Genomic DNA, 27,229 nt, shown 5'->3' with positions numbered 1-27,229 from the left:
TAAGGAGTAGTTGTACTGTATTGCTGAATTGATCCTCAGCATGGCACATTTATCAGCATTGAAGTTTACAAGCCACAGGCGAGACCAGAGGGCCAAGGCATTTTGATCCTCTTGTAGTACATCACAATCTGACATTCTGGAAATCTCTCTGTAGAACTTGGTGTTGTCAGCAAACATTTTTGCTGTGTTAGCGACGCTTTCAGGAAGGTCGTTCACATGCAGCAAAATTGAATAAGGGCCCAAAATAGATCCTCGAGGAACACCGTTGATAACAGGTAACCATGAAGATTTTCCATTTCAAAGCATGACACACTGTATGTGATGGCGTAAAAAAAGCTTCCAGCCAAAATAATAGGGGTCCATGGATCTGTAGTGCTTGAGTTTACGCAACAGTCTTTTATGTGGAACAGTCAAAGGCTTTTTGAGAAGTCAAGATAAATAACATCAATTCCATTCTTGCTTTCAAAAGATCCTTTAAAGTCTGACAAACATTCAATCAGTTGTGTAACATATGAACATTTTCCTTGAAATCCATGCTGATTGCAATGAATGATGTTATTCACTATCATGAAGTCTGACAGTTGATATTGTATGATTCTTTCCATCACCTTTGCAACTTGACTTGGAAAGAAGGAAATGGGTTTATAATTGTTACAACTTGAACGCAATCCTTTAAAAACTTGAATGAGCTGTTCAGTTGAGGTTGTATTTGATTTTCAAGAGAGGTGCTGGGCAACATCTGAGAGTCTGGCGGGCAACATGTTGTCCGTGAGCCACGGGTTAGGGACCTTCAACTAGATAAATCTCTGGGGCCAGATAATATGCACTCAAGTGTTTTGAGGGAGGTAGCAGAACAAGTAAGTGAGATGTTAACGGATATCTTTAATGGCTCGATCATTGGAGTCAAGACAGGTACCAGCGGATTGGAGAGTAGCAAATGTAACAGTGTTATTTAAAAAAAGGATCCAGAGAAGAATTGGGGAACAATAGACCCGTTAACTTGATTGCAGTTGTGGGGAAGGTGGTGGAGATCTTAATTACGGACCAGATGAGGAAACAATAAAAATAAAATACAAACTAATTAAAAGGCAGTCAGCATGAGTTTACTAAAGGCGCTGTCACACCTTGACGATTCAGCCAGCAATGGCAACGTATAAACATGTATGTAAAACGTTGGCGTACGCTGAAATTTTGATGTTTTTTTTTTAAGTTTTGGGCATATAATAACGTGTTGGTCGTATGCATAACTTATTAGTAACGGGCACAGAACGTTTCGTTGTCTTATAGATAACTTATACCAACGAATGCTTAGCCTGTTGTGGGCGTTCACAACTTATGCCCAATGATAGTTTAACTTAGGCATAGCGCGCTGCACGTATCGCCGACGAACTCATGGCGTAGCCTGTTAAAAACCTGCCGCACGCCGATTTAAATCATAACCGCCTGAAAATTGAAAGTGTCAACCACGCAGTCACACCTTGACGATTTAGCCAGCGTATGCCGACCTATGAAAAATTTGCCGAAACAAGCTGGCCCACGTTGAATACGTTATTGGTAAGTTGTGGATACGTTAAGAGCACGCTGAAAAATGATGAAGTACGCTGTCATATTTCGTGGTACATCTCGTACGTCGTGAAATTTCAAGCATGCTGAAAATTTTACGACATACTCGCCATATGGCTCACACGTTCCGCTACACTGGGAATAAGTTGTAGGCACGTTATGCAATCGTTGACACAAGTTCCTTGTAAGTTACTCATAAGTCGAAACACGTCGAGGTAATGTTTAGCATACCCGAAAGTTATTTTCTCCGTCAAGGCACATTTTCTTTTTTTCTCCTTGGCTCCGTGAAGGCACGTGACAAAATATCTGAAGTTGTTTTTTTTATTTTTATTTTTTTTTAGTCTATCACGAATTTTAAAATATATTCGGACATTTGCTTTTAAGTTTCAATGTCGACGTGACAATAACCTCAAACAGAAAATATTCACAGAGGAGGAACTAAGAATAAGATGAGCAAACTGAAGAGGTAATCGGACGTGACGTAACGGCACGTGACGAAATATCGGAAGTTATTGTTGTTGTTTTTTTTTAACGCTGCCAATACGCCATTATACGGTAGCTGTAAATTAGAAACACATTCAGTAAGTTCTGTGGTCGTCCGGAAGACGTCAATCAAATACGTCTACATACGTCAATATGCGTTGGAGGTACGTTACACAGAGGTTAAAAGAACGTTACTCATAGGTTAGAAATAAGTTTTGGGTACACTAAGCATTACCTCGACGTGTTTCGACTTATGAGTAACTTACAAGTAATGTGCCTCGACGTGTGTCAACGATCGCATAACGTGCCTCGATGTGTGTGCAACGATCGTGTAACGTGCCTACAACACGTTACTCATAGGTTATAAATAAGTTTCGGGTATGCTAATCATTACCTCGACGTGTTTCGACTTATGAGTAACTTACAATAACGTGTGTAAACGATCGCATAACGTGCCTACAACTTATGGCCAGCATAGCGGAACGTGTGAGTCAAACGCTGGCATACGTCGTAAAATTTCAAGCATGAAAAAAATTTGAGGACAACCACAAAGTACAACGATGAAAGCCAGCGTACTACGACGTATGGCAGTGTTTTTCAGCGTGCTCTTAACGTATACAAAACTTACCCATAACGTATTCGACGTGTGCCAGCGTTTTAGACAAATTTTTCATAAGTCGGCATACGCTGGCTAAATCGTCAAGGTGTGACAGTGCCTTAAAGGTAGATCTTGTCTAACAAATATTTTAGAGTTCTATGAAGGAATTTCTGATAGGGTGGATGAGGAAAGGGCAGTGGATATAGTATATCTACACGTTAAGAAGGCATTTGATAAGGCACCACATCGGAGGTTATTAGCCAAGGTGAGGACTTGTGGAGTGGCTGGTCAGGTAGCTTACTGGATTGGAAACCAGCTTAGTGATAGGAAGCAAAGAGTGGCTGTGAGTGGGAGGATGTCTTGCTGGGAAGATGTCAGTAGTGGAGAATATCAGGTATCAGTACTAGAACTATTATTATTCATAATTTATATCAATGATTTGGACAGTGGGGTTAAGAGTAGGCTATTAAAATTTAGATGTGGCAAAGCGCTGCTCCGGAGCATGCTCCCATACCTCACCTGGCCTTTCCAAATTTGCAGATGATACTAAGCTTGGGGGGTAAGGTAGATAGCTGAGAGGGGATTGATCAGATTCAAGAAAATCTAATTACTTTGATAGATTGGGCAAAAGATTGGCAGATGCAGTTTAACATAGAGAAATGTAAGGTGCTGGGGATGGGTAGGAATAATGAAAATAGTGATTGCATGATACAAGGGACAATCGTGGAGTGTGTGACAGAGGAGAAGGATCTGGGGGTGGTAAAAGATATGGGGGGGAAAGCAGACAAGACAGTTCCAGACAGCTATCGGTTAAGCAAACAGGGTTTTAGGTTGTATTTGAAGATGGAAAAATTATACACTTTTCAGAAGGTAGTTTCAACACTGTACAGGAATTTAATGAGGCCTCATCTCGAATATTGTATGCAGTTTTGGTCACCACATCTGAGAAAAGACATTGCTGCCATGGAGAGGGTTCAGCATCTGGCTACTCTAATGATTTTGGGCCTCACTGACTCAGCTATGAGGAGTTGCTAAAGGAGTGAGGACTTTATATGTTAGAAAGGAGGTTGTTATGAGGAGATATTATAGAGATGTTTAAGATAATGAAGGGTAAAGACAAAATAAGTGCAGAAGTGTTCTTCAACAGAATAGACAGTGATACGACAGATAAAAGATACCGATATATATATATATATATATATATATATATATATATATATATATATATATATATATATATATATATATATATATTATCCCTGTGTCGTAAGAGGCGACCAGGGTTGCGTCAGGAAGGGCATCCGGCGTAAAACATGTGCCAAATCACAATGCGGATCATACAGATGATCCGCTGTGACGACCCCTAACGGGAACAGCCTAAAGAAGAAGATATATATATATATATAATTTATTGGAATGAAAAAAAAACAACAAAAAAAGAGCAAACAAGAAAAAAAAATCTGTTTTTCTTTTTAACACCCTGGTGATGTCCCTGAGCTTGCCACACTTTTCTCATCCCTCTATCTTCCCAATTAAATTAAGTTGTCAGCTTGATTGATTAATTTAAACTGGCATTGGTGTAGCACTCGCATGATAGGCCAAATGGCCGCCTCCTGTGTCAAAGTCCCTTGTTAATGGCGCCAGAAACATTGCTCACTGGAATGCTGTGAGGTCATTGGGCATGGCGAATGCTTTAAGAAAATCCACTTTCAACTGGGGAAACAAAATAAATGGAGGAGTTGTAAGTAAATTTGAATGCCGTAAGCACAATTGCGCAAACCAGAAAACCCTAATATGGACAAGATGGGCAATGTTGTTTCATTTATAAAAATCTAAGCTGCAGTTGGGAATAATTGATTAGGAGGAAGACACTGGATTGCTCCTGCCATTTTCAGACATATACCAGCGTGTTTCAAAAAGATTGATACAACTTTGACTTCCTGCCATTTCTTTGTTTTTTGACCTATACTGTTTTCCTTTTCAGAGTTTGGTGGTGTCATCGTGGTATTTGTTGCCTGGGATTTCTAGCTCCATAGCTCATCTCTGCCATTGACAGTGAAGCAGAAGACAAAATTGGTGACTCTGTGGTATGAGACTAAATCATATGTCGACACCCGCCAGAGATTCTGCCGGGAATACGACCTCAGATTCTGCCGGGAATACGACCAACAAATTGTGCCACTCAGCGTAATGTGAAACATTTTGAGCACAATGGTTAGGGTTAGTTGTACAGTTGTACAGTGCACAACCAAAGCAAGGGCAACAGTGGCAGGCCAGCATCAGTAACCAAGAGCCAAGCCCAACATCTACGCCATGCAGAATTCTGCAGTGGACATTCCCAAGAAGTCCCACCACCGGCACTCCCGGGAGCAAGGCATCAAACAACCATCAGTCTGGCATATCCTCACGAAGGAACTGAAGCTTTTACCAAACATCATCTCTATTAGACATAAACTGAGTCAAGATGACATGAGAAGGAGAATTTATATGTGCAATTGGCTCAGACAGGATGGAGGGGTACCCAAACTGGATCAACCTGATTTAGTTCAGTGATGAAGCCCATTTCCACTTGAACAGTGCCATCAACAACCACAACAACATTTTCTGGGTGGCAGATCCACCTGAGGAGATCACTGAGAGGTACCTGAAAGGAACAAATGTCACATGCTTCTGTGCCTTTAATGCCAGATAGGGAACGCGAGGGCCTTACAGGTTTGAGAATGACAACAGCAGGACTGTGATGATCAACAGTGAGCACTACCGGGCCATGCTCCAGAAGTTCCACAATGATCTAGCCCAAAAGGTCACCCCAAACCAGCTCAGCATGACCTGGCTTATGTAGGATGGTGCACCACCACATACAGCTGGTGACACCATCACTTTCCTTCCGCAGCACTTCAGAAACCACCCCATTGCCCTGGGTATCACTCATGACTGGACTGGGCACCCCATAGCCCAGACTTGAACCCTCTGGACTACTGGTTCTGGGGAGCTGCCAAAGGCTCTGTCTACACCAACCACTATGCTACACAGAATGATCTTAAGCAGGAGATGCCAAACTACCTCCAGGCAGTGCCACATGAGACCTACAGGAAAGTTGGACAGAACTTTGGAGTCAAGATCAATGCCTGTCTGAACCACAGATGGGCACACATCGTGAAGTCAATTACAAGGATTTTGTGTCAATGCCAATTTCAGACTTTGGGCTCTCACCAACTCTAGCAGTAACTTACTGCAATAGTAATCAGTGACAGAAAATATCATGTCATAACTTTTCAAGAAATGTTTGGTTCACGTTCCTGAGTTTTCTGTTTATTTGCAAATAAACATTTAAAGTTGCATCACTCTTTTTGAAACACCCTATATATCTGTGCCATTTAACTTCATGATCAAAGTGGAAAACTTTGAGCAGAAAAAAAAATTGTCCTTGTAGACATTTCAAAATAAAAACTTTAACCTCCAATTGATTGTCTGCCTGAAAAGTGCACACTTGTTACTCATCTCCTTATCAATTTCTCTCGTTTCTCCTGGAACTAAAATTTAGGAGTGCGTTGCTGCGAGGAGAACTTTCAATGTTAATCCCTTTTCTCGGAGAGAAGTTTCACGTTGAGAGACGATGGCCGTGCAGTTGGTTCTGAGTTCCAGCATGCTTCCATGATGTCCACCAACATCAGCATGACCTGCAAATTATAATTGTCATCATTGAATGCAATCATGAGGTTGAAAGCTCCTTTTGCTTTTCATCCTGTACGTATAATAGTTAATCCTTTTTAAGTTTTACATGCCATTTGAAAACAAGTGTGTTTCAATTCAATTTGTGTGATTTGGGGCAATTGTTCCTTTTCATTGGCACCATTTTATTGCCCATCTCAAGTTGTCCTGAGAGCATTGAGAGTTATCAACAGTGTGGAATGGTACCACATGTGGACCTGATTAGGTGGGGGCAGGTAGATTGCCCTGACCTGGAGGTTATTAGTAATATCACAATTCAATAGTGATATGGCATAATCTGTTGCGAACAACTTAAACACAAATATATATATATAGTTTTCAGAAGTGTTAAATGCAATTTTTAAAGACTGCTGCCAATGCTGCTTTTGAACCAATCTCTGATTATAATGGCTGCCATTTTTCAATCGAAGATAGCCATTTACAGGTGGCATGTAAACACCTGACTGCATGAATTTGTATATTATGTAGGAGCTGCTAGGTGCCCAGCAACCACACTGAGATAGCAAACAGTATAACCTGGTGTCAAGGAATAATTGAGAAGACAATGCCACTTGCTCTCTGTAATGGCAGAATAATTACCCTGAAAACGATCCACCAATAAACAAACAACTAGGTTCTTAATTATTGCTTTGTAGACAGGCATTTGGAGTAGGGAAACTTGCCAACAGTTTCACCCCACTCAGATATCAAACCTGTATCCTCTCCCTTGCTACTCACTACATCATGGGACTCCAACCTCTGGTGTAGCAGTTATGTGTTCTCACTACTGAACAATCACAATACCCAATGTATTATATTACAACACTTTTATCCACTATTCAATCAACACACACACACACACACACACACACACACACACACACACACACACACACACACACACACACACACACACACACACACACACACACACACACACACACACACGGAGGTGGATACTTTGAGAAACCTGCATCTGAAATGTTCCACCTTCTGAAACCCGCAGATGGAAATAACAACCAACGACACACCAAGGCAATAATTGAATTATTACCTTATTTGTTCTCCACAGAGGAGTAATGGGTGGGCGTTCACCGTCCACACTGACCACTTTCCACACATCAGCTGCTTTGGGCTTACTTGTTAGCAGGTTTTGGAAAGGAAGCTGGAATCCTTCAGCAGGTATTTCTGCATACAGAACACATTTTTCCTTCTTAACTTAAGATCTTGGAAATGTGTTTCTAACTTAACAGCTCTCCAAATGCATTTTATAAATCACAAGTTAAAGATTAGTTTGGAATAGTGCAGGTGAGTTATTAAGTAAACAGCAAAGGAAAGGGATTTCTACTGATGTGCTTCTCTTCTTCAAGCAACGCTCAAAATGTTTTACCCAAGACCTAAAATCCTTCCCGTGTACCCTTATGCATCAACTCTCTACATGCCCCATGGGTATAAATATGGTGTGCAAAATGCAACTGCAATGCTATCTGAAGCAAAAAATTTAAGTGGCATTTTTTGTGTCTAAATTTCCTGTGTGTTAATTTGTTGGCTGGTAAACCTCAGGTCCACTTTTTTTTTAATGCTTGCCAGTCTATTTTTTTGGAATTCCAAGAACAGGGAAACTGATACAGTCAGGGTGTATTGACGTCACTTGCGATGAGCTAATCACAGTGCACCAAGCCTCACAGTCAATCAGCAGCATCTTACAACTTGTTGCCAAGCCAGCAAAGCAAAGTTCACTCTTGCCTTGGCTGGGCTTTTATCGATGTGAATAATGAAAATGTTTTTCGGCCAAATGAAATTTTGCTTGATGCTGCACTGCCTGAGTCCTTGGCAATTAATACTGTACCATTGTCAACTTTGTGTGACCAGTGGTTTGGGAGGAGATACAAAAATGACAGACTGACAGACACAATCTAAGATATTGATAAAACACCCTGGTAATGTCTGTGCTTGCCCAATTGTTCTCATTCCCACTCCACATCTTCACCCCCAGTGAATTTGAGTTTATACACTGTGAGGTTGCATTAATGTGGTGCTGATGTAACACAGGTTAATTTGATGTGCCAAATGGCCTCCTTGTGCGTCCAAGTTATTTGTGAATCGATGCAATACACATGACTACACCTAAACTCCGGAGAGCAAAAGCTTCTGGATGTCTCAGGTACCTTATACTGTATTGGCAATCTTGGTGGATGTCGACATATTGCATATGCATTCTTTGTCTCATTGTCTGGCCATTTATTGACACCAATGTGAATTATAATGAATAGTCCCAATTCGGGCAGACGCTCATCTCCCGATGGGGGGCAGTCGTTGATGGGGTTCATTTGGTGATAATATTGATTTCAGTTTGATTTGATGTAAAATGATGGGCCGATGGGGGCCGAAAGGCCTGATAACACGATTGTATTCACACAGTGAAAACTATGCAGGATGAGTGGGTCCTGAATTCATGAAAAACGTTACATTAGTTTTTGTCCAGTGAAAGGACCGTTAAACCATTTTATACACTAAAGAAGTGCAATGGGTCTAATGGTCTAAGAGGTCTGAAGGGTGTAAAATGTTGAAATGGTCTTAAAAGGACTAAAAAGGTCAAAAGGGTCTGCATATCTAAGTTGTCTAAAGGGTCTATTGGGGTTTAAATAGGCAAAATAAATCTAAACATCGAGACTCTAGAGTCGAGAGGATCTGTATGATCTGAAAGGTATGGTCCAAAGGGCTATTGGGTCTATAAAGGGTCGAAAGCAGTGTTTCTCAAGGTGGGGGCGCACGCACCACTGGTGGGGCGTGGCAATATTTTGGTGGGGCATGAGGATTCAGAATTAATATATGATCGCTTTCAAGAGAAAGAGAGAGCAAGCCAAGAGAAATCGACTGGAAATCATGAAACGTGGTGATTTAAGGCTGAAACCGACAAAATTGGTTCCTCGAATCAAACAAATCTGCAGCCAGCGTCAAGGGCAGGGCTACCATTGAAGTGAGTAGCAATTTAATAAAATTTGCAATAAAGTTTTACTAAAGCCTTTTTAATACATATGTAGTATATATACTGTAGTGTCTCCAATCATGGTGGGGCGTACGATTTTTTTGAAAATCAAAGTGGGGCGTGGGACAAAAAAGATTGAGAAACAAAGGTCTAAAGTGTCAAAAGAGTCAAACAAGGACTAAAAGGGTAAAAGGACTAAAATAGACTAAAAGGACTGCTGTTCACCCTCTGGCACCACCACCCCCAACCCCATCCCAACTCTCTGTCCCTTCCCTCCCCCTTTCTTTCCCGTTATTCAAAGCAAGAGGGCATCAATGACATTAAGAGGTTAAAATTTAGTCAAGAGGTTTAATTAAATGATGGTGAAGACCTAATTAAATGAAAAAGTAAAAATAAGAGCTTTAAGTGAAAAGATGACGAAACATCAGTTTTTTTTTAATTCCCAATCTCATGAGATGATGGAATCTCACACTATGTGATGGACATACAAACATAGAATACATTTTGAGTTAATTGGCTAATTACCTCACCACCTGAATGGAAATATAAAAAGAAGTACTCCATTAGTTTTCGTGCATTGATGTCATGAATCATCATGCCAAGTTTCAAAATGATTCATTGAGCAACCTCGGAGGAGTGGAGAAAAAAAAACTATAGAATGTTAATACACCCAACTGATGGAAGGAAGGAAGAATGGACTGACTGAAGGACATCGGTATAGTTATAATTGCCCATCTCGACTTCGTCATAGATAGGCAAAAATGATTTTGTCCAAATCTGTTTTGTTGACCTTTTGCACTGCCCAGGTCCTTGGTGGTGAATATGGTAACATTTTCAACTTTGTGTGACCAGTGGTTTTGGAGGAGATGCAAAACTGACACACACTTTGGATCCTATTATAGAGATACAATCATGACAAAACATTGACATGGAAAAAAACACAGCCTTTCTAAATATGATAAAAATGTCCAAGTTACTTTTTTTTTGAATACCTTGTCGAGGGCTCGTGTGAGAGCTAACACACAACGCACTGCAAGGGGGTGCATGATACAAGAGGGGAGGGAGTGGGAAGGACAAAACAGTGGGGAACAGAGACATTAGGAGATCTGTGGAAGGGAGAGGGATGGGACAGGGAACATGGGGAAGAGAAGATGAACATTACAGGGACTTTCAGGAAGGAAAGCAGTGAATTTGAAGGAGGTGGGCTTGGGTGGATTATCGGGGGAAGAAAAGATCGAGGATTTGGATGGGGGATGATAAGAGATGGTGGTGAACAGCTGTTTTGAAGGCCTGGAGGGAAGAATGGGAATGAATAGAGTGAGGGAGTTTATTCCAAAGGTGGGAAAAAAGAGGAATGAAAGAGTGACGGTCAGCAGTGATTCGTGATTTTGTTAGTTTTACCAGAAGGGGGTTGTTGGCGGTCCTTGAGCGCCCTGTGGAAATGTGGTGGGGACAAATCGCAGAGAGAGCAGGGGGGGCGAGGCTGGAGAGGAGACGGTAGAAGAGAGAAAGACCACCCACCAACCTTTGGTGATTGAGTGAGAGGCCAAAAGACAGCCTCAATGCGGGAGAGGCCAATGATCCGAAATGCCTTGGTTTCTACAGCGTGAAGCCGAGAAAGGTGGGAGGCAGGAGCACCAGCCCAGAGGAGAGAGCAGTACTCCATCAGTTTGCGGGCAAAAGCTTTGAAAGTGGTCAGGAGCTCAGGAGGGCCGAGGAAGGAATTTGCACGACGGAGGATTCCGAGTCGGCGACTGGCTTTTGAGGCGAGGTTTGAAATGTGGCTTTCCCAGGAAAGGTCATGGCAGATAGTGAGACCCAGAAGCTTGAAAGAAAGGACTTCTTCTCGAGGATTGTTGAGAAAGTGGATGGGGGGGGGGGGTTCTAAACAGTCCTTTCAAAGAGACATAGTGAGAGTGTGAGATTTGTCCGGATTGGAAGACATGTTCCACGTGTTGGACCAGTTTATGATTTTATCCAGATCTGCAGTGAGCGAAGAAGCTGCTGCTTGCCGGTCTGAAGGATGACCAATGGTACGGCAGAGGGTGGAGTCATCAGCAAAGAGATATAGAAGATTTTCCAGAGAGTCGGAGAGAACATTGATGAAAACCAGAAAAAGAACAGGGCCCAGAACGCTACCTTGAGGAACTCCAGCATGGACAGGAAGAGGGGATGAAAGAACTCCATTTAGGGCCACACGTTGACTGCGACAGGAGAGGAAGTCTGCGAGCCATGAGTGGAGATGGCCTTGGATACCATAGGAAGAGAGTTTGGTGAGCAGGGCAGGGTGCTGGACCGTGTCAAAAGCACGTGATATGTCCAGGGACACGGCTCGGATTTCCTGTCTGGCATTGAGGACCTTCATCCATTGTTGGGAGAGCAGAAGCAGAATATCCAGGGTGGAGTGACCTGGTCTGAAACCAAATTGATGATTGGAAATCAAGCCATTGGAGAAGAGGAAGGATTTAATGTTTGATGCGATGATGGATTCCATAACCTTGCTGATGATTGGGAGAAGGCTGATTGGTCTTTAGTTGCAGGGATCTGTTTTTGCACCTTTTTGTGCAGGGCAGTGATGTTTGCTGATTTCCAAGCAGATGGCAGATGACTTTGAGCAAATGAGAGGGTGAATAGAACAGAGAGAGGGTGAGAAAGAGCAGAAGAGCAAGCTTTGAGGACACGTGGCCTGATGCCGTCTGGACCGGTTGCAGAATCTGAGTCGAGGTTTGACAGCAAGCTCTCCACCTTGTCAGGAGAAAAGGAAACAGAGCCCAGGGAGAGTTGGGTGCAACAGGGTAAGGTGGGTAGAGAAAGTGATGGGTTTTGGACACAAGATTTAGCTGCAAACACCGAGTTTAGGCATTCAGCTTTTTCACGTGCAGTATCAGCAGTGCGGCCATTTGAGGTAAGGGAGGGGATGGAGGGGAAACATACACCAGAAACAGATTTGGTTAGATGCCACCAGGATTTTGAGGAGGGAGAAAGGTTTGAGAGTTCAGACTTGAGATGACAAAGATGTTGTTTTCTGGCTCTCCTAAGGGTAGATACACACTTGTTCCGAGCTTTATGGAAGGAACTGAGATTGCCCTCAGTTGGGCTTGCTTTCCATGAGGCAAAGGCAAGTTGTTTCAGGACAACTGCCTCGCCACAAGCTTCAGTGAACCAAGGGCGGGAGGAAGGGTAGGACAACTGAAGACGAGAGGGGATAAATCTGTGCATGAGGGAGAGCAAGTTTCTTTGAAAGAATTCCCAGGATGAGTTGATGTTCGAGAAAGTAGCGATAGGAGACCAGTCTATAAGTTTGATGGCTGCATGGAGACCCTGCCAGTCGGCTTGAGTGAAATGCCAGACTCGACGGCGGTGAGGTGGTTCTCTGATAATAGCCAGAGAGATGTCCACTTTGACAAGGACGTGGTCAGAAGAACCAGTTGGAGCGGAGGAAGAGCAGCAGATATTGTCAGGGAAATTTGTCAAAATCAGATCCAGACAAGATGGGGTACCATTCGTTGAGATACGGGTCGGGAAGTTGACTGATTGAGTCAGTCCCAATGAGTCGCAGAAAGCTTTTGCTGAGGTGCCATGACAGGTGAGAGAGGTACGCACATGATGACTGGCATGATGACAATTGAAGTCACCACATATGAGGAAGAGAGAATTTGGATGAGAAGATAGAAGTTGGTCCATGTTTTTGGATAGTGAGATGTAGATGGAGTCCTCACTGTTTGGTGGATGGTACAGTACACATATAAACATGGGGTGGGCGTGGAGGGGAAGCCACAGCCAGAGGTGTTCCTGGGGGTGTGGGCGTCTGAGGGCAGTGCATGGAGAGTGAGGAATAGAGTATTTTATGAAGAGAGCAACTCCTCCACCAGGACGAGGCTCAGGTCTGTCATACCGGAGGAGGGAATATCCAGGGAGAGATACTTGGGAGTCAGACATGTCTTGGGGGAGGAAAGTTTCTGTTAGGCAGATTATGTCTGGTTTGTCAGTGGCAACCTGTATGGAAAGATCTGAAAGGTTTGAGCGAAGGCCCCGGATATTTGAGGTCCACACTTTTAATGAAGAGGGAGTGGAGGAGGCTTTGGGTGCAGGGGGTGGGGGGAGGGGGAGGTTAGGACAAGGGACGAGTAGGGGAGGTAAGGAGGGTTGTTGAAAGAATGTGGCGGATTGCAGAATAGCTCGCGGAGGGGCCGGATGAGGAGGATAAAAGGCTCTGTGGTGCTGGGGGGAGGGGGACAAGAGAGGGGGAAGAAAGCAGTTGAGGATTTGAGGAGGTGGAGTGAAGAGATGGAAGTAAGAGGGCAGTGGAAAGGGGCAGCTTTGTGAATGGGAGGGGGGGGCAACTTTGAGAAGGAAGAGTGAGGGGGATGAATGGTGGGAGAAAGGTGAGGGGGGAGTTTTTGAGAGAGGTGAGAGGGAGGCTTGGAGGGAGAAGAGTGGGATGGTTGCTTTGAGAGTGAGAGGAGTGAGTTGGCACTGAAGTTGGAAAAAAAGAATGGTTGATGGAAACCAAACATTCATAGCAAACTGGGGTTTTAAAAAGTTTGAGGTCAGAGATGCGATTCAACACATTTCTTGATGGATGCAATAAAGACGAATTCAGAGAATGGAGAGAAGAAACGCTGTAACAGGTGGATTTTTTAGGCAAGGTATGAAGGAGAGGTCGAATTGAGAGCAGTCTGTTTAAATAGTAGCAGGGTAGTGCATTACGATACAGTGAAGAGTACCACATGTGTGAAAGAGGAAGATGAAGCATTTTAAGAGATCGTTTTTATTTTTATTATTGTTTGAGAGAGTTTTCAACAGATAAGGTCATGGAAGTGTTGTTGAAAAAAAATCGAGGAAGAAAAAGAAGAAGAAGAAGAATCGCGAAAGGTAGCGGTTTTTTTGTTTTTTTTTTCTTAAAAGATAAGAAATAAGAAATAGAGCGATTAGTGGGAGGGATGGAGGACGTTAGGAAAGTGGGGAAGATATAAATTGAAGGTTATGGGGGAAAAAAAACAAATAAACATGATCGTACACCGAGGGGAAACAAAGGGTAGGCCTCAAGCCTCAAGGGTAGGCCTCAAGCACCCGGTAAGACAAGGACGACGAAATCTCACAAAATAGCACGATTTTTGAAATAAAACCGAACTAGGAACACACAGTAACATGTCGGTGAGAAAATAAACAGTTAAAACCGGACAGATAACAACCGGAAACTTAACTTTGAGATCATCAGCACGAACCCTGAAGGAGACCTGTCGATGCTCCAAACCCAGAACCGGAAGTCAATTGATAAGGCAAGTCAATTTTAACATCAATGCTGCTCTTTTAACAGAAGATGACATCTCAGGCATTATCGCTCGAAGCGTCAGCTTCCTCTTGCCCCCCATGACAGTTAGCACATCTCAATCAATATTCCGTTGATTTTTAAAAAAGTTTTATTTCCAAAACCCAAATTTGCTCACAATGAATAATGGAGCAAATCTCTTCCCTTCCCTTTCCTTAACTCGGTCATTAACTAGGTCATTAACAACCTAGTTTCCCCTCTGCTATGGCACAAAATGATTGTCCTGCAGCCATCTGTAACATAAGTGTCACTGATCCAAAAATGTTTACTCGACTTCTTCTGGGATGGCAAATATCGGCTTAAAGCAGAGACTATTTGCCTTCCACTGGGGGAAGGGGAGCATGGTTTCGTGGACATTCTCTGTTGGATGATGGCCTTCCAAATCTCTACTGCTCGTCGTTATATATTTCTGGAGGGCTTGCCCTGAAAATTCACTGCGAGCCTTGTACTGAAACAAGCCGGCATGCTGGGCTACAACCGTGAACTTTTTTTCATGGAACTGCAACATGTTGATGCCCTGTTGCTCCCTGACTTATACCAAGATGTCCTGCATGCCTGGCAGTTCAACTCAACAACTCAGCAAATGGAGACATATAACAGCAAAAGGTTCCTTTCAGAACCCCTGTTTTACAATGCTCTATTTCCAGAAATTCATCGCTCACGCACCTTGATGCAACACTTTTTGGGTGTTGGTGTGAGCACAACTTGGGACCTTCATGATTGTAATAGGAACAGCTGGCTCTCTGCAGGATATATTCAAGAAAAAACTGGTATCAGATCTTTGAGGAGTGCAGCCCAGGTACTACAAGAAGTTCTGCAAGTTTTTAGGTGCTTAGGCCTGAGATTCACTGCTGACATTGGTGATCACCATGCACCACCACAGTTATGTGTTAGCTATAACTTGCCAGATGATAACTCCACAACATCATATCCTCATCGCCACTCTCCAGTAAAGACAAAAAAAAAGACTGTACCATTTGTGCCTTTCAATTTGTTTTCCCTCATTATGGCCTGCTTCATTTGGGGCTCAATGGAAAGAAAAACTGCCTTCTGGGCTCCCCTCCCCTCCGCAATGATCTGCGATTCATATTTAACCAATTGTTAAAAGGACTGGTGATATTGCCTGGAGACTCGCCCATATGGTGTTGCTATCAATGTACGACTGCATCGGTTCAATGAAATGAACACAGAGGCATGTTCTTTCTGTATGCTCTCTGAAGACCTTTTCCATGCATATGTAGATTGTGCGAGACTGACCTCTCTTTTTGAGTTATCACTGTTGTTACATAGGATGAACTTTTCTTTCTCTGTGCATTTTCTTGTTTTTGGAATACCACTTGGTTGCAAAAGAGCTCAGAGATTGCTCTTGTCAATTTCTTGATTTCTATTGCAAAACTGGCAATCTACAAGACAAGAAAAGCAAAGCTCCTTGCAAATGCTGATATTTTATGTGATGTAGTTGTAGTCTTTAAGGCTCTTGTTGTGGCTTGGCTACGTATGGAGTTCTTTTTTGTCAATTGAAAGATGATTTGCAAACCTTTGCGCAAAAATGGTGTGTAAAGGGAGGTTTTTGTGAAATTGATGTTGGTGTTTTGAGTTTTTTTTTTATTATAGTGTCAAAAGGTGTTGCTGGGTTGCACATGTTTGGAACTTTAGTGATTTTGTGATTATTTGTATGACGTGTGTGATTTTCTTACCTTTATAAATGAAAGTGCTTCAAAAGTCAGTCAGTGTCTGTCTCTGTCTCTGTCTCTGTCTCTGTCTCTGTCTCTGTCTCTCTCTCTCTCTCTCTCTCTCTCTCTCTCTCTCTCTCTCTCTCTCTCTCTCTCTCTCTCTCTCTCTCTCTCTCTCTCTCTCTCTCTCTCTCTCTCTCTCTCTCTCTCTCTCTCTCACGGTTTTCGGGTGTGGTGTCATGGCGGCTGTGAGCAGCTGGTGAGTTGTCAGTGTGTTTCTGTCCCCTCCTTCCTCCATCTTTTCCTATCGCTGTGTGTTTTTGTCGCTTTTCCTTTCACTTCTCTACACCTTTGCCTTCGAGAGAGGGAGAAAGATTGAGAGCGGGCCTACTCTGGGTGCAGCCTACCCGCTTTGATGACGCTTTGTAAGCCTGTTTGCTTATAATGCATTTCTGTTATTTATTTTAGTTTTGACTTATTTCAGTTTGGTACCTTCTTGTCCGAACCGGAGAAGAAGGGAGTGATAATATCGCCATCATGGCGAATGCACCCTCTCATAGTGAGGCGTGCGAGGTTTTAACCAGGAAGCATGCGTTTGTGTGTGTTCCTCCTGTCGGAGTTCCCATCAAGGATATTATCCTTGCAGTGGGGAATATAATCGGCGAGGAAAATATTTGTGCCACATCGCGTATGAATCAGATAGTGGTCGTTTTTGTTTCTGATATTTCACTCGTCTATGAGGTCATGAGTATGGGGATAACCACAGAAAGCGGTCATTTTATCATGGCGTCACCGTTGATAACCACCGCGATGAGATTTGTAATATCAAATGCTCCACCTTTCATATCTCATGATAAGATCCTGTCCGTATTATCCCTTTATGGGAAAATTGTTTCCAGAATGTCCATGATTCCTCTCGGTTGGTGGAACGATTGTGTAAAACATGTAATGAGTTTCCGAAGGCAGCTTTATATAGTCCTACCAGACCATATGGAGGATATGGGACTCAACATCTTGTTTAAAATTAATTTTGAGGACATAAATTATCAAATCTTCGCATCGCCCACTCCCTTAAGGTGTTTCCAGTGCGGAGCATTTGGACATTTAAAACGTTTTTGTCCCAAAGCCTCGTGCACCAGATGTGGAAAAAAAGGTCACACGGATTCAGAGTGCAAGGAGGAGATTACTGATCCTCTACTAGTTAACGTGCTGACCGAGAAAGAGGTTACCATAACTCTACCAAGTAACCTTCCTAATGTGGAGGAAACTAGCGTTTGAACCAATAACGACATCACTCTTTCTCATCAAACTGCGTTCATGGATTCAGAAGTGAAATCGGCTACGAGTAAAAGAAGAGCTCCCGATGACTCATCAGGAGCTGTTAAAAAGGTTTTGCTCGATATGGAGACTTTCACTACAAACACGATCCAGGTATATGCTGGAATCTCTTTGCAGAATGTTGAACAAGCTAATGAAACTGATCTCCCAGAAAAGTGCAATGAGTCTCAAACTGTTCAAGAGTGTTAGAGTGAATGTTGTGATCATTGATCACTTTCCCAATCTGGTTCCCTTTATTCAGACTGCTAAACACGTCCTAAAAAAACTCTGAGGAACTTAATCTAACAAAATCACAGTTTCATCAACGAAAGAAAATTATAACAAAGGCAAAGGCTGAGTATTCTCAGCATCAAACAAAAACTACTACCAAATTATGAAAACTCTTTCGCACACTTAATAGAAATGGTAGTGGTGCTAACCACATCCACCAGACCCAAGTCAATAATTTATGTAAACGGAAGCAAGTTGATGTGATCCTCTTACAGGAAACTCACATCACTGATAAGGTTGAACGTGACTGGTGCAGCATTTTTAAGGGTAAATGTTTCTTTAGTAACATGCCTTCCCTATCTGCTGGAGTTGGTTTTTTGTTAAAACCAGGACTCACAGCTGAATCTTTCCTCTTTCAGGAGGTGATAAAGGGCCGTTTTGTTTCCCTGGAACTGGTGATTAATAACTTTAAATTTATCATTTTTAATGTATATGCACCAAGTGAGATATCTGACCGAAAAACTTTCTTCTCGGTAGTGATAAACCATTTAAAATTGTTTTATATCAACCAGTCTATCTGCAAAGGAGGTGATTTTAATTGTACGTTTGAACCCAAATTGGACAGAAATTCACCAGAACCACATCCTGAAGCCCATGGTGATTTCTCCAGTTTTCTTTCCATCACCGGTTTCCTTGATGTATGGCGCTTGATGCACGCAATTGATCAACAATATACATGGTGTCGATGCTCCAATGGTCATGTGTCCTGAGCGAGGCTTGACCACTGGTACATCACTCCATGCTTAAAGAATGTTGTAGCCTCATGAAATATTTTCCACTCCATCTTCTCTGACCACTACATGGTCACTGTGGGTCTATCCTGTCCCCAATTCCATCGTATAAGTGCTTATTGGAAATTTAATACGAGTCTTCTGGATGATGCCACTTTTAAAGAAGCTTTTCGCAATCTCTGGATAGCGTTAGCAGAAACAAAGCCTTATTTCCATTCTACTAATCTCTGGTGGGACTATCTCAAAACCCATATACGGTTGTTTTCTCAACAGTTTAATTCATTTAAGACTCATACAAGTCAAATCACATTAGCCCAGTTAGAAACCCATATTCTAAAGCTGGAGAACAAACTTGCAAAACAAGAAAATGAGACAAATTATAATTTGCTCCAAGAAAAAAGGACTCAGCTTAGAGAGTTATTGCAGGAAAAGGCTGCAGGATCATTAGTTAGGCTCAGAATACAAAATCTAAAAGTATCGGATAGCCTCTACTAAATCATTTTTCCACCTCCAAGCTGAAACCAAGCCATTTCGGCTTATTTTTTCACTTTTGGACCCTAGTGAAAATGTAATCACAAATTTTGACGAGGTAAAAAAATACCATTAGAAAGTTCTCTTCAGAACTATTCTCAAAAAAAGATGTTTATGAGGATAAGATGAACCTCTTTACCTCATCTCCCATCCCTGACTGAGACTCAGCGTCGAGAGCTAGAGGTGCCGTTAACCCTCACAGAACTAGAACGAGCCCTGGGTGAAATGGACTCTGGAAAGGCACCCGGAATTGATGGCATACCTGCAGAATTTTATCTGGAATTTTGGGACCTTATAGGTCCGGAACTCTTGAACATAATCCATGAATCTTTGCGATACGGGGTAATGCCATTAAGTCTCCGGAGAGCAGTGGTGAGTCTCCTCCCAAAGTCGGGTGATCTCCGACGGATGGAAAACTAGCGACCAGTCTCATTTCTGTGTACTGACTATCAACTCTTTTCAAAAGCGATGGCAAATCGTCTGAAGAAAGTCATTGGCAATCTTATCCAACCTGATCAGACTTTCTGCATCCCCGGTCGTTCCATTTATGACAATATTTTCTTGGTTCGTGATCTAATGTGTGCTTGTTTTGATCGAAATGATTTTGGTATATTATTTTTAGACTTGGAAAAAGCTTTTGATAGTATTGATCATGTTTTCTTGTGGTGGATCCTCGAAGCATATGGATTTGGGGTGAATTTCAGAGCTTTCATAGCTTTATTGCACACTGACATATTTAGTATAATGAAGGTTAATAATGAATTGATGTCCCCAATACAGGCTCAGAGAGGGGTGTGGCAGGGTTGCCCAGTTTCAGGCTTGCTCTTTGTGTTGGTAATAGAACCACTACTTTGCACACTTAGGGAGAATATCTCTGGTCAAAATTGCTTTCCAAGGAGTCCTTCGTTGAAGATATCTGCTGAAGATGTCTGCATCATCATCAGGAACAGCCAACATATCGCTGCACTCACAGAATCCCTGAGAACCTTTTTCCTGGCTTCTTCCCGAAAAGTTAATTGGAAGAAAAGTAAGGCACTCTGGGTGACATACCTTAAAAATTGCCTTCCTGTCGTGACACCTCCAGCGCCACTTCCGGAAGACCTGGAATGTAAGGCAGAAGGTGTAGCATATCTTGGTGTTTTCCTGGGTTCTACACAATTCATGAAAAAGAACTGGGAAGATACGACTGAAGAAATAAGGAAGAAATTGAACAGGTAGAGAAGAGCCCTGCCACATATATCTTTTAAAGGCCGTGTCTTGGTGGCCAATAACTTGGTTGCTGCAGCTCTATGGCATAAATTTATTTGCCTGCAACCACCAGAAATACTGCTGGGCACGATCCAGGCAAAATTGGTGGACTTTTTTTGGGGAGGCCATCATTGGCTGTAGCCAAATGTAATCTGCCATACTTCATCCAACGGAGGTCAAAACCTAGTCCATGTGAAGTCCCGCATCATGGCTTTTTGCTTGTCCTCCGTTAAACGCCTCCTATATGCTGAACACCTGCCAAACTGCCCCTTGGCCTGTCACATTTTGCAACAGGTGGGCAGTTTTGGCTATGGTCTCAAAATATTCCTGACACACCTCAAGGATGTGGATACATCAGTTTTCCCCTTATTTTATCAGAGCCTTCTCAATGCTTGGAAAGGACTCTCTGTGAGTCACAAAGCGGACACATACTCCCCAGGGATGTATGAAGTTGAGCCACTGTTTTTTAACCTTCGCTTTCCTGATATATTCAGGAGTTGTGAATTGTGCCAGGGATTCAATGATGCAGGCATAAACAAAGTCTGGCACCTATGGCCAAACTCTGGTGTAGGGTGGAAGACTGTGGAGGAAATTGCAACTTCAACAGGGATTCGATCCAAGAGGACACTTGGACAAATCATGAGGAAGGTTGGACATAAAAATCATCAGTTACGACTATTATGGACTCAGAGCACTCGTGTTCATCCTGAAGAACCACATTTCCCAAAGCTGCTCTTTGACTGTTCACCCAGAGATCTCCCCCTGTTAGCACAGGGACAAATTAACTTCATACTGCCACCAGCAAGAACCTGTACAAGTCATGTTTGAAGAAAATTATCGGCATGTCACCACTAAATGGAGTGTCACGTTGGAAGAGACTAATTCCTGCCTGTCCTCCCTCTGAACCTGTATGGGAATCAATGTATTGTAAACCAATCGCCAAAACAGGAGATCTCCAGTGGCACCTTGCCCACTGGATTATCCCATGTAACACATATGTCAGGAACTTAGCCACAATATCCGCATGCTGCCCATTTTGTTCTGTAAACGAGGACGTATTTAATTTTGTTTATTGACTGTGATAGACTTTTTCCATTATTTTATTGGTTAAATTTTGTTTCTCCGAAATGAATTTCACGTTTAATTTTCAATAATTTATTTTTGGGTTCAAAAAAAGAATGCCAACATGCCAAAAAAGTATGAACCGCTATGTTTTTTTTTGTTGGTACAGCAAAGCTTGCTATATATCTATCGAGAAAGGAGAAGAGAAATGGTTTACCACTTCAACAATGTAATGTCATTTTTTAGTGCACTTGTTTCCACAGGGTTAAAAGTTGAATTAAAATTTTCCAAAACCATGGATATTATTGATGATTTTGTGGGAAAATCGTGCTTGGAGGGTGTTTGCGAGCTTCATGAAAATGATTTGGTATTATTTGTTTGAGATCATTCCTATAATGATGTAATCTGTTTTGATTTTGTAGGTATTGCTATTTATTTCTCTACTTTATTTTTCGTAGATTTCAAATGAACATTTGTTGGGTTTTTTGTTCCGTTATTTTTTTTTTCTATTTTTTCTCTCACTTTAATCCTTTTTCTCTCTTTCATTTTCTGACTTGTAATTTGTACATACTGTGACGTCCACGGAACTTGAACAGTCCCGCCAACATAGAATGAGCTGAAACGATGGAGGCGGTTTATTTTTTTTATAGCCCAAAGATGGCAGTTTTAATCGCTCTACAGCAAACGGGATGAGGAAGGTGGCACGAGTCGCTTTTCACAGAGTTAATAATGTTTATTTCTCTAACCAGAACGATTCGACGGGAGGTAGTGTGGGTTCGGGTGTGGGCGAAAACAAACAATTCCAATGGATATACAAATCTCAAACCCTCTAAGGCGCCAGGTACACACACAAAACGTAGCTAGTGGTCAGGCTTGCCCGTGGAGTCGACGTAAGTCACTGGATTGGTGCCGGACGAGTTGGCGTTGCGCTCGTCAGGGGCAGGAGACACGGTGGTGCCGAGGTTCCGTCAGCCCTTCCGCGCACAACCGCGGTTTCTGGCCTGTGAGCTCCAACCAGCCACCGTGGTGCTGTTCCTGGTGTAGGCCCAAGTCCGCTCACAGCCGCCAGGGAGCCAGTTCCAGTGCCAAGATGCGAACAGGAGAGGGAGGCAGGTCCGCCCGCCGTTCGGTCCCGTACTCCAGCAGAACTCCAAAGCCAACCAAGGTGACGAGGCACAGCAAGGCCACGAGACACGATGAATCCAGGAACGAACCAGCGCAACGAGAGAGCGCGCTCAGAGACAAACAGCCTCGACCAGACGCTTTCTTTTTCTTCCTCCTTCCTCCTCTTCTTTTCCCAAACAGAACCTTTTCATACTCGAGTCCTCGTCACTTCCAATCGAGCCCTTTTATTGGCCCTCTGCCGTCGCCTTCCGCCAATCGTGATCAAGGGGTGGAGCCATCCGCAGCACTGTCCTGTTATGTCACGGCAAGCCGACAGGGAATACTAAAAGGGGATACGCGTACAGTTACCCGAACCCGTCTCCCTATCTAATTACGTGACAATTATCATTTCCGCCTTAAAGAAATGGACATTTACTGGACAACTTATCACCACTGAATTTCTACTTATTACATAGAGATGCTGGTACAACTCGAACAGCATGGCATACCTAATTACCCTTTCAATGCATGCCCCTCCCCTCAGATGCAACACTGCCCCCTCCTCTGGTAGCGCAGCTCCTGCAAGGTATATTACAGGCGCCACCATACCAGCCTTAACACTTACTGACTCACACCTATTTAACCTAATGAAATAAAGTAGGAGGGGTAATGGGCAGCGAGCCGCAGCTAACTTACCTATCCTGCTTAACGTACTACCCCCTTATGGCCTTATCCTCGCCGAAACAATCATTCATCTTTTAATTTATTTTATTTCATCACATGAGAGCACTGAGTAAAGTTGCACTCCATCCTCTGGATCATCGCTCCTGTCCAACACTCTTCCAGTGATCTGGGGAGGAGAAACAAAAGGTTCCACAAAAACACAACTCATACTTTACATCCCCTACTCTAAGCCTTAATGACACTATTCACGGGATATTTACACGCGACCGCGTCCCCCAGTGGATGCTAATAGACCCAGCATTATCTGGGGAGCCAATTTTCAAATTTGCTTCACCCCAAAATTATGCGGACATCATGCCCTTGCTGCACATGCCAAGTTGTGCGGGATCGAGTGGGACTCACACACATCTTCACAACACTCACACCATGGTCATCACATTTCTAGGTCATGGTCCCCATTTTAATGATTGCAGGCTGAATCCCGTCATGGCCGTGGGGTGGGTTACCAGAAGATGATGGAGGCATCTCAGGTGCAACCATGCCCACAGGTAAGCTCTAGTCCACCCCAGACGTTTCTCTGCCCCGCTACCTTTGATTCCCACCCCCTGGTTGCCATCAGCTCGAACCCCATACAACACACTGGAAGGGGTCTCACTGGCTTCTCTGGCCTTCCTGGGTCGCCAAGGTCCTCCCCGCCTTGGTCGCCCAACCAGACCCTCTCCCAGTTGCCTCCAGACACTGTCACCATCAGCCACCAGGGGTGAATCTCCTTGAAGGGGATTGCAATTCCCGCTCACCGTGAGCCTCAGCAATTCCTGCGGACAAGCACATCATCCCCACCCACAAAACCCACATGACTCCCCCCACCCCATCGGCCTTACATGCGACACCTGCATTTCTAACACTTTACCGACCATGACCTTTCCTGTTACCACACCATGTCCAATAAAAAAAAAATGTGTGCACCATACATTTCACTTCTTAACTTGAAACAACTCACACAGCACTTCTCCTCACCCGATCCATGCACCTGCCATTGGACAGCCACTCGTGCCCGCTTTGTTACCAATTACCCACTGTCCCTATTGTCACTCTAAAACCCAGCAGAACTTACAAACCCATGCCAATTTTCCCACAATTCACTATTTTAACCAAGGGAGGGCACTTCGCCAAAATCTCACCAGCCAAGCATGGCCCTGTATGCTCAGCCCGATCTAGTTTCTCTGACCCCCGACAGTGATCTCCAGACTCGACCTAGGTAAGGGCACCTTGGATAGACCTGGCGGTTCAGCAGGAGGATTCATCCTCTCCGGGCTTGAAAGTCTATTGGAGGGTCTCTCCATCGCCGGGTACCGGCAATATCGTTGCATGTGTCCTCTTCACTCGCACCCGAAACAACTCCCCATAAAAGGCCCCCGTGGGTATCGGTGTAATGTCTCTTCCGGTTCCGGACCCCCTCGGCCATAATCGAATTGCTCTATTGGCTGGGCTGGACCCCGCCGCTGTGGCGCACTTACTGCTGAATTACCCCTTATCAAACTTGACAGTTTCTGGCAAATTTCCTGAAACATTTGGGTAATTACAATTTCTCCCAGCCCCTCTCCCTGATCCTGAATCTCCGCCTGTCGGACCGTCACCGATGGCCTCTCTGGCACCCGACCTGGCCGCCTCCACGAGGCCAGCCTGGCCGCGCACTCGGCTGCTTGGTGAACGGTGGGTGGATCCTGTAGCTCCACTAGCGCTCGAACCTCAGGGTACGGAAGAGCAGCTAAAAATTTCTCTAGTGTCAGTCTGTCCCACGCCTCCACTGTTAGGTCCCGATACGTGATCCGAACTGATTGGTAAATGTCCTGTGCCAGCTCCTGCACTGTCTCACCCAACTTTAATCTGTGGTGCTGGAGCTGGGCCCGCACCAGATCACAGTTTGCTGCGAACCCAAACCGACGGCTCAACGCCTCGCAAATGTGGGAGCTGGTCAACATCCCTCCGCGATCACGTTTAACACATCTGCGGCTGGTCCCCGCAACGTTGCCACCAAATTCCCTGTACGTTTCCACTCATTCCACCCGTTTAGTCGGGAAATACACTCAAATTGCGTCAGAAAAGCTTCAAGACTCCCTGACCCGTCAACATTTACCAGGGGATCACTTTCCCGGTGGCCCGCTTCCCAGTTTCTCCCTTGTCCGAATCCAGCCCAGGGATCAAACACCCTTGTGGCTGCGTTTCCAGTTTTGGATCCTCCTGAGGCCAAAGATGTTTTGTGGTGAGGGTCTCATGGGTCAATTTTGCCTCCTGTTCCAAACGTTGAATGAACCGATTCACCTCTTCCCGCAGGATCTTCTGGGCCCGCACAACCTCCTCCAAGGCAAAGTCGCGAGTTTGTAGCTGCTCCTCAACCAACCCGGACACTCTACTTACAAAACACGGCTCTACCAGGCCTTCATCCAAGTCTCCCTCTTGGCTCATAATTTTATCTTGTTCGTCCAAACGAGCCTCCAATCCTTTTACTTCCTCCGCCAAATTCATCACTTGCTTCCTCAGCTCTCCCCACTCTTCTACTTGCAGCTGCATACGAGCATCCACACAGGCACGATGACGTTCCAGGCCTTCATCCATTTTATCAACCCTAATGTTCGTTGCATCAATTTAACCTACCAATGTTTTCCGTTTATTTTCCCCCTCCAATGCAATTTCTACCTTTGTTTCCTCCAATCCATCCTCGAATTTACTTTGTATTTCCCCCAATTTAACATCCACACTCCTGCATCTCACTTTTCATTTTCTCCATCTTTTCCCCCAATTCATCCCTCATTAAATCAATCCGTGCACCCAACTGTTCCCACATTAACCCCAATTGATCTGTCATTTCTGCCCCCTGTGCCGTCATTTCTGCCCCCTGTGCCGTCATTTCTGCCCCCCTGTGCCGTCATTTCACTCATTAAACGTCTCAACATTGTCCAGATCGACATCGCGCCGGTTCCAGGCGCTGCCGGCTCCATTACGGGCGATGAAGCACGGTCCAGGCTCGGAATGGGGGAGGTTCCAATCCTACCCCCGTCTCGCTGCCAGACACGTGGCCTTCCTCCTCAAACATCTGCACATCCGCCATGGTGCAGAAGTCCTCTTTGCCGCCAATTAAATTTAATTTGAAAACTCCCGCCAAAATTTTCCTGCGCTTTTCTGTAGTAATTTTATATTCCAATTCGTGGCGAGATTTTAATCCTGGTATACTCTCCCGATACCAAATATAATTTAGAGGGGTTCGAACATCCAACACCCTGACACCAATGTGACGTCCACGGGACTTGAACAGTCCCGCCAACGTAGAATGAGCCAAAACGATGGAGGCGGTTTATTTTTTTTATTACCCAAAGATGGCGGTTTTAATCGCTCTACAGCAAACGGGATGAGGAAGGTGGCACGAGTCGCTTTTCACAGAGTTAACAATGTTTATTTCTCTAACCAGAACGATAATAAGACTCGGCAAGAGGAGGGATCCGGGGGCGATTCGACGGGAGGTGGTGTGGGTTTGGGCGTGGGGGAAACACAAACAATTCCAATGGATATACAAATCTCAAACCCTCTAAGGCGCCAGGTACACACACACACACACACACACACACACACACACACACACACACACACACACACACACACACACACACACACACACACACACACACACACACACACACACACACACACACACACACACACACACACACACACACACACACACACACACACACACACACTGTAGCTAGTGGTCAGGCTTGCCCGTGGAGTCGACGTAACAGTCACTGGATTGGTGCCGGACGAGCTGGCGTTGCGCTCATCAGGGGCAGGAGACACGGTGGTGCCGAGGTTCCGTCAGCCCTTCCGCACACAACCGCGGTTTCCGGCCTGTGAGCT

General features: G+C 44.0%; 1 protein-coding gene across 4 annotated transcripts in view; it reads right to left on the bottom strand.

Moving 5' to 3' along the window:
- Nucleotides 1-5,940: 5,940 nt before the first annotated feature.
- Nucleotides 5,941-27,229, bottom strand: part of LOC147008444 (bone morphogenetic protein receptor type-1B-like) — a 137,113-nt gene continuing 115,824 nt past the window's right edge. For all 4 annotated transcript variants that reach the window (XM_085863568.1, XM_085863567.1, XM_085863570.1 and 1 more), the window contains 2 exons: nt 7,410-7,543; nt 5,941-6,324 (listed from right to left, as the gene is read on the bottom strand). In XM_085863568.1, coding sequence (XP_085719694.1) covers nt 6,220-6,324; nt 7,410-7,543 — 239 coding nt within the window. In that variant the 3' untranslated portion in view covers nt 5,941-6,219. The remainder of the gene's footprint in view (nt 6,325-7,409; nt 7,544-27,229) is intronic.

This window comes from Eptatretus burgeri, chromosome 18 (genome assembly GCF_056783735.1).
Source record: "Eptatretus burgeri isolate ZD-2024b chromosome 18, Ebu_testis_v1, whole genome shotgun sequence".
In the NCBI taxonomy this organism is placed as follows: Eukaryota; Metazoa; Chordata; class Myxini; order Myxiniformes; family Myxinidae; genus Eptatretus; species Eptatretus burgeri.
This window is presented reverse-complemented; position numbering and strand designations above follow the sequence as displayed.